The following is a 19,688-nucleotide window of genomic DNA, read 5'->3' as shown; positions in this document are numbered from 1 at the left end:
TGGACTTGATGGGATGAGGAGAGGTAACTAGGGAAAAGCAGATCCCTCAAATAATCTCATCCCATGCCAGGTGAAGTTTTAAAGCTCAAATATAGCACCTTGAATTGAACCAGGAAACAAACTAGCAATGGATGCATGGAGCACAGGTATAACAAGTGCCATTCTAGGAGCACATATAATAACTCCCTGCACTACCACATTTTGTTCCAGTTGAAGTCTCCAGATGCTTCAAAGTAGCTACATATAGAATGCATTACAATAGTCCATTCAGGAGGTGACCAGGTCATGAGTAACTATGAATAGAATCTTATGGTACACAAAATGAAGTTGTGCAAAAGCTTTCCTACTTAGGTTTGCGCTTTGAGTGGGAGTCAGAAGCGCAGAAGTCCCACTAAATGTGCACTGGGGATCTTTGGGGCATTGCAACTCCATCTAATACCAACGATGATAAAGTCCCAGAACTGGAAGGCCCTAAAACAAAAGCCGAACAATCTTGCCACATTTTAGTTGAAACCTGTTCTCCATCCAAGCCCCAGCAGTCTCTAGACATAGAGACGGCATCAAAAACATAATTTACTTTGCCAGGAGCAGAGAGATATAATCAAGTAACATCAGAATATTGAGGATACCTCACCCCATGGTGACAGATCTCATCCAGTGGTTTCATGTAGATGTTAAACGAGTGGAGAGAGCACCAAAACATGTGGAACCCCACATAGTAAGAGACCAAGAGTGGGCTCTCACCCCCAATCAATATTGATTGTTATCAACCTCATAGAAAAGAACCAGCCCAGTTCAATGCTGCCCATTCTCACTCTACAGAGCAGATCCAGAAGAATACTATGGTCAATGATATTGAAGCCTGCTGTTAAGTAGAGATATGATGGATGTACTATCTACATCCTGCTCCTGCCTGAGATCATCCAAAAGAACAAGTAATGCCATTTCTGTCCCATGCCCAGATTTAAATCCTGGCAGAAAGGGGTCTCTAGATAGTCCATTTCATCCAGGCCTATTGAAACTGCTGGGCAAACTACATTTTCCACAGCCTTTCCTTAAAAGGGGGACATTGGAACTGGATGAAAATTGTCCAGTGACATGGTTCATATTTCAGTTGAGATTAATGCTCTTTTTTTAAATGGCCATTTTTGTCATTTATTGTAACTATAATATTATTGCCAAATGGGGTTTTTGCCATATTTAATTTGTGAATAATGGAAAGATGATGTGAATGAAATTGTTTATTTAATGTGAAGTTGATGCTTGCTCATAAGTTTGAAAGATGATGTGAATGAAATTGTTTATTTAATGTGAAGTTGATGCTTGCTCATAAGTTTGATTCTCACCTTCTTATTTTTGCCTTTAGTGCTATAAAAGTTCCAAGGAGCAACAGCCTCAGATGGAACTGTTATTGTGTGACTGCAGTATTACATATATCCCCAAAGACAGTAAAAAGAAGAAGCATGAACTAAAAATTGCACACCAAGGTCAAGATGCTCTAGTCCTTGCTGTACAGAGCAAGGAACAAGCAGATCAGTGGCTGAAGGTATGTCATGTTGTAATCAATTCCATTTCTCCTTCCATTGATTAATTTAAGGCGAAGTGGTGACTGATCAAAATGTATTTAAAATATATGAAATCTTAGCATAAAATTGAACATGTAAAATATTAATTTTGCCCCATCATTAAGCTCATAATGATGTAAGAATTCACCCAATCGGCATGCTTAAATAATAAATTAGGATTGGACATTAAACAGTACTCCCTTCTGACTCTAGCATGATTACTTAATTCCAATAAACTAATAACAACGTGAGAGAGGACAATGTTTTACAAAGTATTAAATTTTGGAAGCAACAGTGGATTTGCTGACAATTGCAGGTCTAGATGTGACCTGGTTAAGGAGGCGCAGTGGTTAGAATGCAGTACTGCAGGCTACTTCCGCTGCTTGCCGGCTGCCTGCAATTTGGCAGTTCGAATTTCATCAAGATTGACTCAGCCTTCCATCCTTCTGAGGTGGGTAAAATGAGGACCCAAATTGTTGGGAGCAATATGCTGACTGTAAACCCCTTAGAGAAGGTTATAAAAAGCACTGTGAAGCGGTATAATAAGTGCTATTGCTATTATGGGTGATTAGAGATACAACTTAGCACAATTATTTCTTGTTCAATTATAATTAATTTAGATTTTGAAAATAAAACAGTACTGAATTGAAAAGTCGTACCTAAGCATGTGTTGCATATCTGCTTATTTTAAAGGAATTGACCTTCCATTCCAAAGTATTTATTCCTTACAGGTATTTGCTCTTTTAAAGCACTTGTCCCAAATATTTAGGTCAGAAAACTCTGAGGCCTGGTCTTCAAGGGAAGACGCCAGTGGACTACTTTTGATCCAAATTAACCCAACCTTGCAGTTTTGCATGGAGAAAAGTGGTGCAATATCCAATTGCCCTTGGATCTTCTATTTGTTATTATTCATAATACAAACTATAGCCAATTGGGCCATATTATTCCCCCCTGAGGATGGATATTCAGAGTAATCCCTGCATAGTTGCTTTTTCTCTAGACAGGCACTGAAGCTCAGCTAACCTTCCCTTTAACATTTTCATCTTTAGAGAAATAGTAGCTTTTTTCCTCTCATCTGCAAAAATCTTTGTGGCATACTGATAATGCCTTGATACTGGTTCATGTAATTTTACGTTCATATTCCAATCCTGTGCCTTAGACATGAGAACAAGAAGGGACACAGACAATATTTTCATGAGTTATATTTCCAAGATTTAATTGATTTTTTTTCATGTAGGACATATTTCATATGAGATTCTGTAAGATTTAAGAAAAAAATGAGTATACTTATCTATAACTGTCTACACTACAGGCATCCATGGCAAGCTCACCTTATGTGCCTTGCAGAGGTTATGAAAAAGCACAGCAGGAGACTTGCATGCAGATAACAAAATTATCTTCATCAAAAAAAGTTAACCTCCAGAACAAATTTTTTCACTCCAACATATCATATATTTGTTTTGATTGATTGCCAATTTTGTACCGTTGGGAGGGAAATAAACATACAGGGGGAAAAAGAAGAAGATACCCATTACAGAATTATATTATTCTGCCTTAATTCATCTTTTCAGAAATTAGTCCAAATAAGGTTCATTTAGAAAACATTCTAAACTCAAACCTCTCCCAAACAAAGAAGAAAATTTCACAACTGTGAGTGAAGCAACTTTAGAGATACTCTTTTTGTCCCTTTGGGCCACGCAGCAGTCAAAATAAAATTAATTTAAATCATACTTAAGGATAATAATATAATATCCTGAAAAAGTAACCACAAAGTTCTGTAGAATTCAAGCTCTATAGGCATTTGAAATTCAAACTGGGGTGGGATTCAGTAGGAAACTATAGAGCTACTGGTAGAATAATACTTCTTTTAGAAAATTAATGTCTTTATTCTTGTGTTTAATTTGACAGTTTGCAACCCTCTTAACTTTCTCAGGTAGTGAACAGAAGGATAGACTGGCAGCAGACACTCCTTGCTCTGTTAAAACATCCCTAGTTCTTAGTTATGTACTAAACAGTTTGGAATGACAATAGCTTCCTTGATAACAGTGAGGGGCCTGAGTTCTGTCTTGCTGAAATGATGAAATCTATCTTTTGAAAGAATGCATGATTTCATAGGCAGAGCTCATCGCCAAATTATTCTCTTTGTCCTCTCTCTGACTTCTATATTTTGTGTAGCCAAAGCCTCTGGGATGAACAGATGCTAAAAACATGAGCAATATCCTAAGGGTCATTGAAGAGGCAGAAACAAAAATACAGAATACAGAAATATTTGCACAACTAAAAGGGATACTTAAATTGTAATATAAATCACATCAGTTTTTTTTAAAAAAATCGATATAGATATGCTGTTTAATGTATTAAAGCTACAGCAGGTTTTTTTTTAGCTTATAGTGGAGAAAATGAGCAGGTTAGGTTAGGATTTTTTTGAGAAATGAAAAACAGGAAGAAGCAACTTAAATGTTACAGTCAAATTCTGTAATAAAATAAATACCAAAAATATTTTGGTTTTGTAGGAATTATGCATTTTATCTTATTAATAGTCCAACAGCTGTGGTCTTGTCCAAGAATTGTAACTTGGAAATTAGGTGTAAGCATATTGTTCTGCTTAAGCAGTAGAACAGCATATTTTCTTCCCTGCCTCAAACAAATCCCCTGGAACATGCATTTTTGTTCTAGTGTTCAAATATCTCAAAAGAGGGCCTGGAAGAGGAAGCTTTTTGCTTACGGTTTGTTCCAGAATTAGTAGTGCTTATAGAATTCCCACAGTGTGTGTGTGATAGCAGTTTTCAAAATAATTTTGAAACATTATAACTTTGGAGGCAACAACAATAGGCACATGCTGGAGGATTAATTAATCTCACTGTGTTTTTGAGGAGAAGGGTAAAGGTTTTTCTTTGACAACTACCATCAGTTTTATTTGAAAACAGATTCCACTGCATCTTCAAACACTTACTCAGAGTGTTTGTGCTGTCAATGCAGGGGAGATGGGGATAGCATTACCTGTATTATAATTTATTTATTTATTTATTTTATTCAATTTATAAGTCGCTCCCTCTCCACGAAGGGACTCGGGGCGGCGTACAATTAAATATATAAACATATGGTATGGAGGAGATATATACATAAAACATTATTACAATTTCATAAATAAATAGCCATAAAGTTAAAACAGTACAATAAAATTAACAATTAAAATACCCAAAATTTACCATTTAAAATTGCCAGGGGGATTCGAGAATATAGTTCTTATTTAAGCCAGGCCGGCTAGTTGGAACAGGTGGGTCTTGAGTTTCTTACGGAAGGAGCAGAGATCGGTAGTTGTCCTAATGTCGGGGGGGAGGTCATTCCAGAGGGCTGGGCCCATCACAGAGAAGGCCCTACTCCTGGGCGCCGCCCTCTGGCACTGCTTAGTGGACGGCACCCGGAGGTGTCCCTCTCTGTGAGAGCGAATTGGTCGCAGGGATGTATGGGGCAGGATGCGATCCCGCAGGTAAATAATGTTTGTGTTATAAAGGGTCATCTTAAGAATTTACTGCCTTTCAGCAAATGTCTGTGGTAGACCCGAAGAATTTTGTGTGAAGTAACTTGTTGCTGCTATTACCCCTTAAAGAACTCTCATTGTGGCTGAGCTTTGCGCTAAGATTTGCTACATTTGTTAATAGTGGTTATATGTTAGATTGCTTACAGTGGAAGTTAAATAAAACTGGATATATGGAAATGCTGGTTCCATTTAGGGTTGTTAATCACTGTACAGAGGAAGCAGTTCAGTCCATCAGGGAGATCAGTTACAAGTAAAATAACAGGAAATATGCTACCTCTTTTTTCCCCCAATACAATATTTGTATAGTAAAATTAAATTCTTAGTATTCTGTTACTTACGATAGTGTATGTAAAGAAGAAAATAAAAATACATATTCTATCCGTATTCATTACAATTTAGGGTATCAGTGTTATAAGCAGTAGAACATTGATTATAATAGGATTTATTTCAGACAAAATTAAATTTAACGTTGAAAAGGAAAGGATAAAAGAGCACACTGTGACATCATCAATGTATTTGTTATTTAATAAATGTTTCAGTCTTAAGCTAAGTTACTTTTGCCCATCTTTTAATTCATATTAATATTACTCTCATTGTTTATTTTTATTGTTTCATTGCTTCGCTATTGTTACGTTTACATTTATTAATCATTATTTTTCTGTTTTATTGTTGTAAGCTGCCCAGAGAGCCCCACAGCGGGAAGGTGTAGCAAATAAAGTGAAGCAAACAAACAAATAAATATTTAATATTGAAGCTCCATTATATTGTTACTTGATATAAGTATGTGAGTGGAACTGTATGTGTGTAATATTTATACAGGTAGTCATTGACTTACGACATTTTGTTTAGTGACCTTTCGAAGTTATAATAGCACTGAGAAAAGTAACCTAAGACCGTTTTTCAAACTTACAACCGTTACAGTATCCCATGATCAAAATTCAGATGCTTGACAGCTGACTTTTATTCATGACTGCTGCAGTTTCTCAGGGTCCTGTGTTTTGCCACCTTCTGACCAGCAAAGTCAGTGGGGAAGCCAGACTCAATTAACAAGTGTGTTACTAATTTAATAACTACAGTGATTCACTTAACAATTGGGGCAAGAAAGGTCATAAAATGAGGCAAAGCTCACTTAACAAATATCTCACTTAACAATGGAAATGTCATAAGTCAAGGACTATCTGTACATGTCAATAAAAAGAAAACATAAATAGACAAAGTCACAAAATTAAAATACCAAGAGTAATCTCTTTTCAGTTTAAACTTGAGTTGAAAAGTTCAATTTGAATGTAAGCTGCCTAGCATTTTTCTAGGTACATATGTACGTATATAAAAGAGGAAGAATTGGCTGTAAGTAGGAGATGAAAAGAAGGAATGTTAAATCTAATAAGAAACAGAAGGAAGGACTAGGGTCATATTATATAAGAATTCCTTTGTCCAGCATGAGAAGCTTCAGATCTGTAACTAAACCTTTTATCTGTAGTTTTAATGCCTTCTTCATGTCATGTATAAGATGCTAACTGAGTAAATGGCAAATATTTATAATATACTTTATGGTTTGCTACTCTAGAAAATTCTCATTGTCTAATTATCAAGATTGTAATTACTCATTTCTTTTTTAGTACTATATTTTCTGTTTCAGTATAAGCTTTTATAAGTTTTTTTAAGTTTGAAGCTAGATACCAATGAACTTTTCCCTCCCATTTTTAAAGGTAATAAAGGAAGTTTGCAACACCTATGTTGGCACAGTAGATTCAGATGGACCATCATCCAATTCTGTGTATAAGACTGATCTGGAAAAGGTAATTAAATTGCCCAAAAAAAAACAAACCACAGTATGTTTCAGGTTCAGAAATCATTTCGAGCCAGGAGTCCTGAATTATTAAATCTCCAAAGAAATGAACAATAGTGTTGGTTCATGCAGTCCATTCCTATTTGCTTTAGTCTTCTGTTCATGTGAGTAGCCAAACAAATTTAGCAGGAGTGAAGTTGGGGTTGTGGTTTGTTTATTTATTTTAGTATTTAAGCAAGGCAAGATTGTAAACTAATTACAAAGTAGATTTTATGGTGTGGCCCATAAATATACATTATACTCTGGTGTCTCCTCAGATTATATATATACTGTGGCTTAATAAAGTATGAGCTGTAGATTCAAGTGATGTGCAGACATGGCCAATAAATCAAATGTCACTAGTTTCTATAACATTTAAAGTAAAATGCTAAATTTCATTGTCACTATTAGAAATTAAGATTTATCAATTTTGCTAATTTCTGTGCGTGTGTATAATTTCATTCTCTATTATAGTGATAGCAATAAAAGCTTTTTCTTCAAGACAGGCATAGTGTATTTGAATAATGGGAAAGACAATTTATGTTTTTTAACTTCGTTTAGTTTCTTTTTAAAATATCTATTAACATTTTTGGTTGGCTTATACTGTATATACCAAAAATGTTAACATATGTTATGATTATTTGTGGATTAAATTTAAATAAGAAATGTCCTTATGCTATGTGTCAGAGCATAAAGTGTAGGGTAGATTGTTTATGGTGGTATGGGATATGGAAAATACACTACTACTGAAAATTAAAATGATACACTATGATGTATTGCAATGGAAGAAAGTTGCCCATTGCTGCATCTTGCAAAATAAAAGTGGGGATGAAGATGTCTAAGTTACAGACATCTTAGAGAGTTACCTAGAGTAGTAAGAATTGCAAGAACACTCCTAAGGCTTCTCTTTTCTCAGTGGTATTCTTTTATTTATTCTTTTAAATTTTATTGGAATTCTACTCTCTCTTAGTAATAGCTTAAATATTCACAGGCACTTACTGTCAGCACTATAGGGTAGACTAGTCTAGGAAATACACAGAAATACATAGCAGATCTAAAGCTACTTTTATTAGAACAGCTATAGGAACAGAATTTTGCAAGTCTGAACTTCCTTCCCCCTTTTAACTTAAGGAGGGAGGCTGCCTGAGGCATTTTTGCACTTGCTTGGTCTAGGCTCACTTACCCGACCATTGCCTTGGTAGCAGATCTTCCCTATGTCCTTGAAGGCTACCCTCTATTTCCACAGCACACTTACCGTATATACTTGAGTATAAGCCGACTCGAGTATAAGCCGAGACCCCTAATTTTACCCCCCAAAACTGGAAAAAGTTATTGACTCGACTATAAGCCAAGGCTGGGAAATGCAGCAGCTCACTGTAAATTTCAAAAATAAAAATACAGGTAGATAACAATAAAATTGCTTTAATTGAGGCATGTGGAAAAGAGGGTCAACAAAAACAATATATTATCAGTATATTCAACAAAAACAATATATAACATTAAAGTATTAACAATAACTTTAAATGTACAAAAACCTTAACTCAATAAGCAACCAAGCTAAAACACAAGCATCAAAATCCTTCAAAACTGGATTCCTCCTCCTCATCTGTATCTCCAAACTAGTCTCAAGAAAGCAAGATGGTATCAGATGTATAGAAATCAAACACAGGTAGTCCTCGACTTATGACCATAATTGAGCCCAAAATTTCTGTTGCTAAGCAACAGTTATGTGAGTTTCACCCCATTTTACAATATTTCTTGCCACAGTTGTTAATTTAGTAAAACAGCTGTTAAGTGAATCTGGCTTCCCAGTTGAATTTGCTTATCACAAAATTGCAAAAGGTGATCACATGATACTGGGGCACTGCAATTATCATAAATGGGTCGGTTGCCAAGCATCTGAATTTTGATCATGGAGATTCTGCAATAGTCATAAGTGTGAAAAATGGTCATGTCGCTTTTTTCAGTGCCATCTAATTTCAGTCACTAAATGAACTGTTGTAAGTCTAGGTCCTTCAAAGAGAATTTCTAGTTCTAGGCAGCAAATTCAGTTTCTGAGAGCTATAGTTCCAATGTTAATCAAGTTCATAACATCTGCAGTAAGCAAGCTGCCACTGGAAGAAGGTAGGAGAGGAGCAAGGGAAATCAAGTAAACCCACAGCCTGCACCTAAGCCCTTCCCAGCCTCAGCAATCCCAAAAGCACTAATTCTGAACAGGAAAGGACAAACGATTTCCAATACAGCCCATTTCTTCTGTGGGAAGATAGGAAAACGTTGTTTCAGAATCCCTTTGGCACCTTATTACACACCCTGCAACATTCATCCACACCCAGGTTCCAAGGCCACTTTATGCAGTCAACTTCCGCCTTTCCCTGCTTTATAGTCACGGCTCCGGCCTTTTCCTTACACCTTCCTCCTCCTCCTCCTCCTCCAATCTCCCCCGCCCGTTTCCCCTGCAGACCCACTCCTTCGGCGGCGGATGAGAGGGGGAGGCGCCGGGCACCCCGACCTTCTTTCCAAGGCTTTTCACGTTTTTCAACGGTCTGGAAGAAGCTAGGCTAATTTCCAATTCCAGAGTGAAATCGCTTTTTAGCGGTTGATGCAAGGAGGGAGGGAGAAGGAACTACATAAAACACCCGCTGCCCTTCGAGCTCCTCCTCGGGAGGAAGGCAGGAGGCCAGCATGGAGAGGGAAAAGGCTCGACTGAAGGGAAGCAGGTGCCGCGGGGGTGGGAGGCGCACCGGGGGCTTCGGGAAGGCGCCGGCTTCCTGGGGCGCTCCAGGCGGAGCGGGAGGATGCGGGGGCGGCGCGGCAGGTCCGCTGGGAGGTAGGCGGTGCGCAGGAGGGGCCTGGGTGGGCCAGGGCCGGGGAGCTTAGTCCGGCCCCCCCTGCACCCCCCACGCTACGCCACTGGGTGAAGCCGCCAAAGCTCCCGCTGGCGTCCCTACCCATGGCAGCGGTGCCTCCCCCTCCGCTCGGAGCACCTGAGCTGGGCCCCGTGTTACCCCTGCCCCCTCCTTCTTCGCCGTGCTTTTGAGGAGCCATGAGGCTGTGGGAGCCAGTAGGAAGGTGGCGGAGGGGGTGGGAGCGATCCCGGAAGCACCGAAGCCTCGGTGTTCTTTTTTTTTTTTTTTTTGTTCACTGGAGTATAAGCCGAAGTGGATTTTTCAGCCCAAAATGTGGGCTGAAAAATTCGGCTTATACTCAAGTATATACGGTACATTTCGGAACCACATGGGATGATGATGGTGCTGATTGTGGTGGTGATGATGATGATTTTTAAAAATGTCCAATCCATTCACTAACTAACATTTTCTGGGGGGGTTAAAACAGTAAAAGAAGAAAATACAACTAATAAAATATTTAAATTTAGCATAGTTACTTGTCTTTATTGTCCTTACTTTTTTTTAGTATATGTCTATTTAAAGGCGTGCCTGTGAGGATGGTTAAATATAAAATCATGATGGTAACCACAACTCTGCAATCAGAAGATATAGATAGATAATTAGAATAATGCAAGCCTATTACTCAACAATGTGTGTCATTGCAGCGTGGCTAATTTTTTTAAAAAATATGTTCATATTACCATGATCAAAAGAAACATTTCTTTTAAAAAAGAATTAATCAAAAATAAAAGACATTTTTTAAACAGCTACTGTAAATGTTATTTCTGGCCTAACATTTGCCAAAGGGGATCTCTGCGTATTTGTGCATGCAAGTATTTTAAGAACAGGCAACTCCATTAATCAAACATTATTTGGAATTGAGTACAGTGAAGGAAAGCTATTTTTTTTTCTTGAATAAAGGAATTGATGATTAAACCATCTTAAAAAAGAAAAGGATATACAAGTAGTCCTTGTCTTACAACCACTATTGAGTCCAAAATTTCTGTTGCGAAGTAAGGCCATTGTTAAATGAGTTTTGTCCTATTTTACAATCTTTTTGCCTCAGTTGTTAAATGAATCGCTGCAGTTAAGTGAATCATGCGATTGTTAAGCAAATCAGGCTTCCCTTTTGACTTTGCTTGTTGAAAGCCAGCTGAGACAGCACTACTGTCGTAAATACATACCAGCTACCAAAAGCACCCAAATTTGGATCATGTGACCAACAGTCATAAATTGAAAGCCAGTCATAAGTCATTTTTTTCAGTGCCAATGTAACTTTGAATGGTCACTAAACAAATGTTTGTAAGTCAAGAAGTATTGTACGTATTTCTACTGAGTGGGATGTCTATGGAGATTCGTAGTCATCCAGGTCATGGTTGTCCCAAAAGTACTTTTCAGAAAAAGCAGTGGGAGCGAGTGTAATGAAATAGAGGGTAGTTAGAGAAACAATTTTTTTATTTTCCTTGTAATTAACTTGTTATTACGTATAGTATCATAAATACATAAAATAAATCTGCCATTTTCTTTAGCACACTTTGGATATTACAGATAAATTGTATATATGTGCACAAAATCAGCTTTGCTTACACATGCTTAAAATTCAGTTTGGATTTAATAGATGATCTCATTTAACTAATATTTCTTTAGACAGTTAAAGGGGGAGTTTGCTTAATATTACAGTAAAAAGGACCCTGAGCCTTTAAAGTTACAATAACAACAAAATGCCAAGAAGTGATTATAGCCTTCACCCGCTATTCCCTGTGAACATTGTGAGGATCAGCATTATGCTATACATAAGATGTAACACTTGAATGGTAAAAATCATAATTCCTGACGAAATAACTCTTGGATGTATTGTCTTTTCCTCATGGTAGATGATGTTTTGTCATTTGATTCACAACAGATTATTTCCAATGTAACTATATTGATAATTCTTTTTCCATCCAGAAGCTGTCCTTAGAAAGACCAAGTTCTGATGGAGAAGGTGTGGTAGAAAATGGCATAACCAATGTTTGTAATGGGAAAGAACATGGTAAGATGCTGGTAATAGTACTCAAATCAAATCATAATATTCACAAACATTGTATGCTGAGAAAAGGTCAATAATACATTTTCATAGGCATAGCCCTGGAAAGAAATGAAGGGTCAGTTCCACTGAATGTAAAACTTCTTATTGTCAACAGGAATAGTAATGATTGCATCAAGGTAGTAGGCAGGCCTAAGGATACTTTTAAAAAAATTAAGACTTAAAAAAATATTTAAATTTAATTTTCTTAATTAACTTTAATTTTCTAGACTTTGATAGAAACTTAGAAGGAAACGAAAACATGAAAAATCAATCAGTTGATCTGAAAGAAACTATAGCCTGAACTTGCGAGAAAACATTAGGAAGAGGGGAAAAATGAAAAATATCAAGCTGCTTAGCACTTCTTAGAACTCTTTTGCCCCAAGCAAACTAATAGGTATAGTCTTGACCTTTTAAAAGTAGTGAGGGTATGAATAATGAATAGAAGCTTAACTGTTTTTTAATGGCATTTTTCAAAAAAAGTTAGCATAAAAAAATAGACATTAAAAAAAAATATTTAAAATTGTCAAAATCTTAAATATTGGTACATGAAAGAAAATCACAAATATGAGAAGATAAGGAAATTTAGAAAATAAAAGAGAAAAGGAAGCTAATTACAAAGTTAATCCAAAGATTTAAAAGACACTTAATTTATTATATTGTTTTAAAGTGCTTCATTAGCAGTTTTCTTTTAAAAACTCAAAATCCCTGACCAGTCTAAAAACCAGCAGTTCATATATGAGAGAGAATTCCCTGCAAGTAATTAAAAATGGAATGAGGATGCTGCTGCGTTAATCTTCGAAAACAATAAATTTGTGATTTAATTACTGCTTTATTGGAGGATGACATGGATGGGACACTACAGCCTTCCTCGTGTCACTATTGTTCCTAATAGCAGCGGTCAACATTGTCAGTAGTGCAGAACTGGTGCCAAGTCAACAAGATCAAGAAGCCCAGAATTCAGTTCAGAGTAGGTTTTTTGAGGCATAAAAGGCCATAAGGCTCTGGGATCAATTTTCAGTTCCTGAGTACTTTGTTGGATAATAGAAAAGTAATGCTTTGGAATTCAAGTAGACCCTGTTATGCAAACCAAAAAATATCGCAAGGATTGCCCAGATGGTGCTCTGACCGGCTACTGTATATTGAGAATGTAATCACTTTAAGTTTGCTCAATGTATAGGTGACTTGTGAAATGGCTAGTTGGATAGCCAGCTTTGCATCCAAATCACTACTGAGCCTTTTGCTCTTTTGTTTCTAAAACAAAAAGGACTTTTAAGTCAAAATGTGTAGTTGATATAATTAAGAATATCAAATGCAAATGTGCAGGAAGCCAGGTTATCATAAACAACTGCTAATAATTGTTCGGTTAAATGTGTGTTCAAATTTTGCATTTACCTAACTTACTTTTCTTTCACATGTTTGAATATTTTAAATAGGAAAATTTATGATGAATCTATTCTAATTTAAATTGATTAGTTTTGTTTGGAGATTGACAATCCATTTAGATAAAACTAGGTTGTAGTCCCTTTAAATCCACAAACAGGTTTAAAAAGAAATCAAGGTAGTGGCTGCAGTGATGCAATTGAAATCCTTTGTATGTGAGTGCCACAGTAACATGTAGAAAAAAGGTGGGGCTTCAATCACACAGGCAGTCACATGGCTTTTTTGAACATACTCCCCCTTCTGGGACTTCACTGTGATGGGTTTTTAACAGAATTTCCAAGAAAGAAATTCATGAAATTAATCAACAGTATCTTCCATTGCAGCTAGGTTTAATGATTGCCTAGTACCTTGAGCAATACTTTACTTAATTTCAAGTAGGTTGTCTATATCACACCTTTTTAGCACATTTTGGGAGGGTGCCTTTTTAGAAGATAATAGATGTATAATAATGTGATTTTGGTTGCACATTATTTTTTCACATGATTTCCAATCCTTATTTGCTTTTATAGGCACACTGACAACATTGTTGTCTGCATATTAAGTGTTCTGACCCAGCTCCCCAAACACAACAAGCTCCCTGGAATTAACTCAAAGATTCCTTTATTAGGAGTGCCAGCAGCCCCTGCAAAAAGTTTCTCTCTTACCACAGGCTAACAAGTCTGTTTGGCAGGGAGATGAATAGTTGTCTGCCACATCTATTCATCTCTGTCCCCTGCCTTTTATCCCCAGAGCTAAGGTGGGACTTTGCTAGCAGTGGTGGCTCTTCCTTCCAAGGATCGGCCCACGGATTTCCACTGCTCTCCTCTGCCTTCTGCGCATCCACACATCAGGCACTGGACCCAACTGTTCCTCCTCTTCCTCATCAGTGACCTCCAGACCTGGAGACAGTTTTTAAAAAAATGTTTTTATTGTTTTAATTAAACAAGAACACAAAAAAAGAATCATCCTTCATCTTGTAGAAAGCGTGTCGATTGGTTACAAATAAATTTCGTGCGTTACTACCACAAGCACTGTTTATACTTCCTTCATATTGAATTGTACATTTTAAATCAAAAATCTTTATGTATTTTACTATCAATGTACCACCATTCTCATTTAATTAGAATTATTTAAACGTGCTTTTATCTGAAATCATTTGTATTTAAAGACACAACCACCTACTGGCATTCATTAGCTATTTCAATAAACCTCCAATAGTTACCCTTTTATAACATATTCTGAAAAACAATCAATTAATAAGATATCTAAACACCCCCTCCCCCACAACTGACTATTTAAGGCTTATATCTAATTGCTTTTATCAATGCCAACACATGTAGAAATCGTTAGACATTATCCATTAACATTTGCTTATTATTATTGTAGTTAGCTAAAAATTATTTACTATTTATATCACATCTCCTCTCATCCGACCCAAGAAAGATCACATCTTTATAACAAAATCTAAACAAAAATTTGTTAATAGAGTTTATAAGTACCCAAGAAAGATTACATCTTTATACAAAATCTAAACAAACATTTATTAGTAAAATTGATAAATCTTTTTCCCAGGTCCCAATTTGTAGTTTATATCCAAGTTGCCTTTACTAGTTAAAATTATTATTTCATTATTATTATCGTAATGAATTATTTGTTAACAAATAAACATTTAAAGAAACAATCTAAAAGCATCTACAAAATCCTACTCATTAATCACCAAAAATTAACTAAGTTTTTTATTATCAACATTTATCAACCTGTATCTTTCCAGTAACAAAACAGTCTTATCTCTTTTGCCAGTTGTTGTGTCAATTCTCTTATTAACTTCTTTATAAGGTTTTTAAAAACCTTTCTCTGCACTTTTTTGCTTAAAAAATCTCTCAGGTAGTCTTGTTGCCCTTGAACTGGTATTGAAATTAGTGTATCTTTAATTATCAGATGTATTTCTGAAACTGTTTCTCTTCTTAATTCCATCATCAATTCCATATCTTGACACAAGGGATAGAGCTCCAGATTTTCAAATTCACTTTTTCATATTCCCTTCTTTCCACTTTTACTCATTAATGCTCCATTAGTAAGTTCATCTGTTATCTTATCTTTATCTTCTCTATCTTCATTCTCTTCTTTAATTTTTGGGGCTCCAACCCCTTCGTCTTTTGCTGTACAAGACAATAGTCTATCCAACTTCTTCACAAATCTCCCAAATCCTTCCAATATGTTTTGAATTCCAACCAAAAAATATTGAAAACTTAAGGTTTCCTCATCTGCATATTGATACATATTTCCAAGAAGAAAAAAAGAAAAGAGAGGAGAAAGAAGAAGACAAAAATCTAAAATCCACTGCCACTCTAGCCTTCAATGTCTCTTTTGTGTACAAGTTCTTTTATTTTTTTTAAAAAGGAAGGGTTCTATCTTTTTCTTTTCTTTTCCTTCCCTTGCCAAAATATTTCACAAAGGCACCTGCAAAAAAACAATCTGTGCCCTTGGCTCCTTATCAGTCTCCACAAGTAAGCTGCAAACGCTCCAGTTACAGAGTCAGTAAAATCAAAGGAAGGAACAAAGGATACATTGTTTCAAAAAGGGGAAAAAACCCAAGTTCTGACTTCCGAGTGGCAGATTCAATTTTCTCCTATTTGTTTGAAGCTTATAGAAAACAAAAGTCTTTACATGTCTTTAATGAAGTTTAATAAGCAGTAGTAGGGAGGATTGTTAGAATAAAAAAAGGTTTTAGTTCAGCCAAAAAATAAGGTAGCAAAGAATAGGAGAAAAAATAATCAATTCATTCACTTAAGAGGAGAAATGAGAAGTATTACAATCACTTCAATCCACAAAACATTGTTACAAAGAAAGAGGGGGGAAAAAAGTTTCTAAAGCAGTCCAATAAAGATAAATTTCGCTGCTTTATTCTTTTGCTTAAAGGACTAATTTATCTTTTTAAAAAAAGTTTCTTTGGGCAATCATTCTCAAAGAAAAAAATCTCACCAGATGGACTCACTTTCACTGCCTTCTTTCCGGAGCCCTCTCCAACTTTGTCAGCCTGGGGCTGTCTGTTTACCGCCTGCTTGGAGACCAGCAAGGATTTGTCTCCCTGTTCACCATCTCTTCGGGACGATTTAGGTCCATATGGACCGTGCAGCGAAAAAAGTATCAACGGCGGTCTCAGACTGTCGAGATCGCACGTTGTGTCGTTGCGACATTGGCTCGAATCTCCCCAGACCTGGAGCCTGTTGACTCTCCATCTGAGGGCTGACAGACGGCCCAGGTTTCGCCTCTGTTTCTCACTCTGCCAGCTCCATTTCCTCTTCCCCCTCAGAGCTCTCAGGTTGCCTTGATGCTGACCCTGACTCTCATGCAGCCTCCTCATCTGATTTGGCGGCTGGAGGGGCTGGTGGCTGACAGGCCACAACACTAAGTTCTAGTGAAGTTGCCTTTGCATGTTTTAAAAATCTGGCTTCGAATTACTTTTATAAATATAGTAACTCTTAACCCAAGTTTATAAAAAATTAAGTTTAGAACACTCTTAACATTCTTAAACTTCTTTTAAAAAATCCTGGCACTTGACATATTTTTTATTATTCCAATAAACATGAGCATTGGACATAAACTTACATTGCCAATTATTGTATTCTTTTTCATTTTTAGATGATGAAATGAAAGTCAAATAAAAGAAAGTAAGCTTTATTACAATATTAGACCAGAATACCCGCAGCAATAGCACATAAACTTATATACCACTCCATAGTGCTTTATAGCCCTTTCTAAGTAGTTTATAGAGTCAGCATTTTGCCCCCAACAATCTGGGTCCTCATTTCATCATTTATCAGAATACAACCAGATACAAAGATTTTTTTAAAAAGTATAAAAAGTCATGATTTCAGCTTCACCCAATAAAAGTTCATTCAAGTTCTAATGAAGAGGCAATGATTCAATAAATACTCATTACCCAAAAGCAGAATTTTGCAGCCTGTCTGTCTATATCACCTCAGGAATTCTTTCTGCCAGTAAACAGTTTATATAACATTCCTCAGAATGACATCATTTTTCAATACAGGCAGAATTAATCATGTTAGAACATTAGAATAATGCTTATATGGTTAGAAAGTAGGCCCCACTGACTCAACCTTCCTTCCCTTGCATTGACATAATTTTTGGGGATCTGAATGTTACTGTATCTACAGTGGATATAAAAAGTTTACACACCCATGTTAAAATTCCAGGTTTTCGAGATGTAAAACAATCAGACCAAGAAAAATCACTGCAAAATTCTTTCCATCTTTAATATAATGCATAAGTATACAATTCAATTAAAAAAACAAACTGAAATATTTTAGGGGGGAAATAACAATAAAAAAACTTAACAATAAATTGGTTGCATAAACATGCACACACTTAAACTAATACTTGTTGAAACACCTTTTGATTTTATATAAGAGCATTCAGATTTTTGGGAGAGAAGCCTCGCCTACTCCATCCCACCACCTGGTTGCTTGTGGCCGCAACAGGGCAGTTAGCATGAGGCAGGTGGCAGGGGAGTGCTGCCACACACGTCCCACATCCGTGCACCTCAGGGCCCCTGTAGCCAGGCCACTCCCTGCTCAGCGACCTCCCCCTGCCCATTCAATAACCTGGCTGCCAGCCTGCTTCTTCCCTTTCACTCATCTCTGGACTGCCATGCTACAGAGGATGGGTGGGTGAGGCTTGGTTCCCTTACCTGTTCTCTCTCTGCTGTTTCGGAGCCGGCGGGGAAGTAATGGCAAAAAGCCTCCGCCACTGCTACACACTGCTACACCCTCCACTGCTGGAGGGGTTTTCTTCAGTGCCCCTGCCCCACCTCACAGATCACCTGCCCAATGGTGGCTGCCATCTCCTCCTCCACCTGCCGCCTCACGCTGCCTGGTCCCCATTCATTGTTTTAAAGGTGGCAACCCTGGAGGCCTTCGGCTCTGCTGCCGCATTTTAGTAGATGCAGTCTTGCCTTGAGATGGGTCTGTTTTACTGCCTAGAGCCCTTGGGGAGGTTGCCTTGCCACCTGATTTCCAGCTCCTTTGCATTTTTCCATTGCCGCGGAGCTGAAGAGCTTGGAGCACCCCCACCCAGCTCCCTTTGCTCTCCCAAAGCATTCCTTCACTAACCAGCTTTCCAGGTCCATTGTGTTTCTCTGCCGCAGGGTGCAGGGCAACAAAAGAAGTTTGTGGGACTAAGACAGGTGATCTGCAGGGCAGGGTGGGGTGGTGGAAACAGAAGAAAGCCCCTCCAGTGGCAGACATGGCTGATGCACAGCATCAGGGAGACCTTTCGCCATCATTTCTCCCTGGCTCCGAAACAGTGGAGAGGGTTAGACAGTGTTGGCATGAGTCCTGGCCATGGCAACTGGTGGTGGAACAAGAGTGGCAGCAGGAGGTGCCCCCCCTGACCACCACTGCTGGGAGAAATAGGGAAGGGACTTCTCTGTCCACCGCCTACTCACACCACCAGCATCAGGGCTCTGCAGACTGGGCAGCCAAGGGTATTGTTGGGGCGGTAGGGCCTGCAGAGCCCTTATGCTGGCGGCATGAGGTGGGGGTGGCTGAAGCAGCCCCTTCTCCATCTCGCTTGGCTATTGATGAGGTTGTGCTGCCACCAAATGCACAATACATTGTCCTCCAGCTCCACCCCCACCCCATGCCTCACCTATTGATGAGGTTGTGCAGCGCTGCCACTGAATGAACTAGGCGAGGCATGGGGTATGGATGGAGCTGGAGAACGACATAGGACAGTGGGGGGCGGAGCACACAGGGGCCATGGCATGGCACCACCCCCACCCCACTTTTTGCTCACCTGGTCTGTTAATCAGCCTGCAGAGTCCTGATGCTGGCAGCATGAGGCGGTGGCTGTGGCTGGAACAGCCCCTTGCCAATCTCATCTGGTGGCAGCAGCAGCCAGCAGGGCGCCTCCTGCCACCATTCCCATTCCACCATCAGTTGCCATGGCTAGGACTCATACTGAGAGTAGATACGGCAATACAGGTAAAACTCGAAAAATTAGAATATCATTTATTTCAGTAATGCAATTTAAAAGGTGAAACTAATACATGAGATAAGACTCATTACATGGAAAGCAAGATAGTTCAAGCCGTGATTTGTCATAATTGTGATGATTATGGCGTACAGCTCATGAAAACACCAAATCTACCATCTCAGAAAATTAGAATATTACATGCAATCAAGTCCTGTTGCTCAGTGGTCCAAAGTCCTCTTTTCTGATGAGAGCAACTTTTGCATCTCATTTGGAAACCAAGGACCCAGAGTATGGAGGAAGAATGGAGAGGCCAATCAAGCACAGTAATCCCACGGTCATTGAACCAGTTTTTGGTGCTTTTGGCAAAAGTTGCTCTCATCAGAAA

General features: G+C 38.0%; 1 protein-coding gene across 7 annotated transcripts in view; it reads left to right on the top strand.

Annotated features, from left to right (window-relative positions):
* AFAP1 (actin filament associated protein 1) overlaps positions 1-19,688 on the top strand; it is an 80,290-nt gene that overhangs the window by 29,312 nt on the left and 31,290 nt on the right. For 6 of the 7 annotated variants that reach the window (XM_081951828.1, XM_081951827.1, XM_081951825.1 and 3 more), the window contains 3 exons: positions 1,367-1,546; positions 6,816-6,905; positions 11,767-11,851. In XM_081951828.1, the coding sequence (XP_081807954.1) occupies positions 1,367-1,546; positions 6,816-6,905; positions 11,767-11,851 (355 nt within the window). The remainder of the gene's footprint in view (positions 1-1,366; positions 1,547-6,815; positions 6,906-11,766; positions 11,852-19,688) is intronic. The other variant, XM_081951826.1, reaches the window with a different exon arrangement.

This window comes from Natrix helvetica (genome assembly GCF_964273705.1).
Source record: "Natrix helvetica genome assembly, chromosome: 4".
NCBI lineage: Eukaryota > Metazoa > Chordata > Lepidosauria > Squamata > Natricidae > Natrix > Natrix helvetica.
This window is presented reverse-complemented; position numbering and strand designations above follow the sequence as displayed.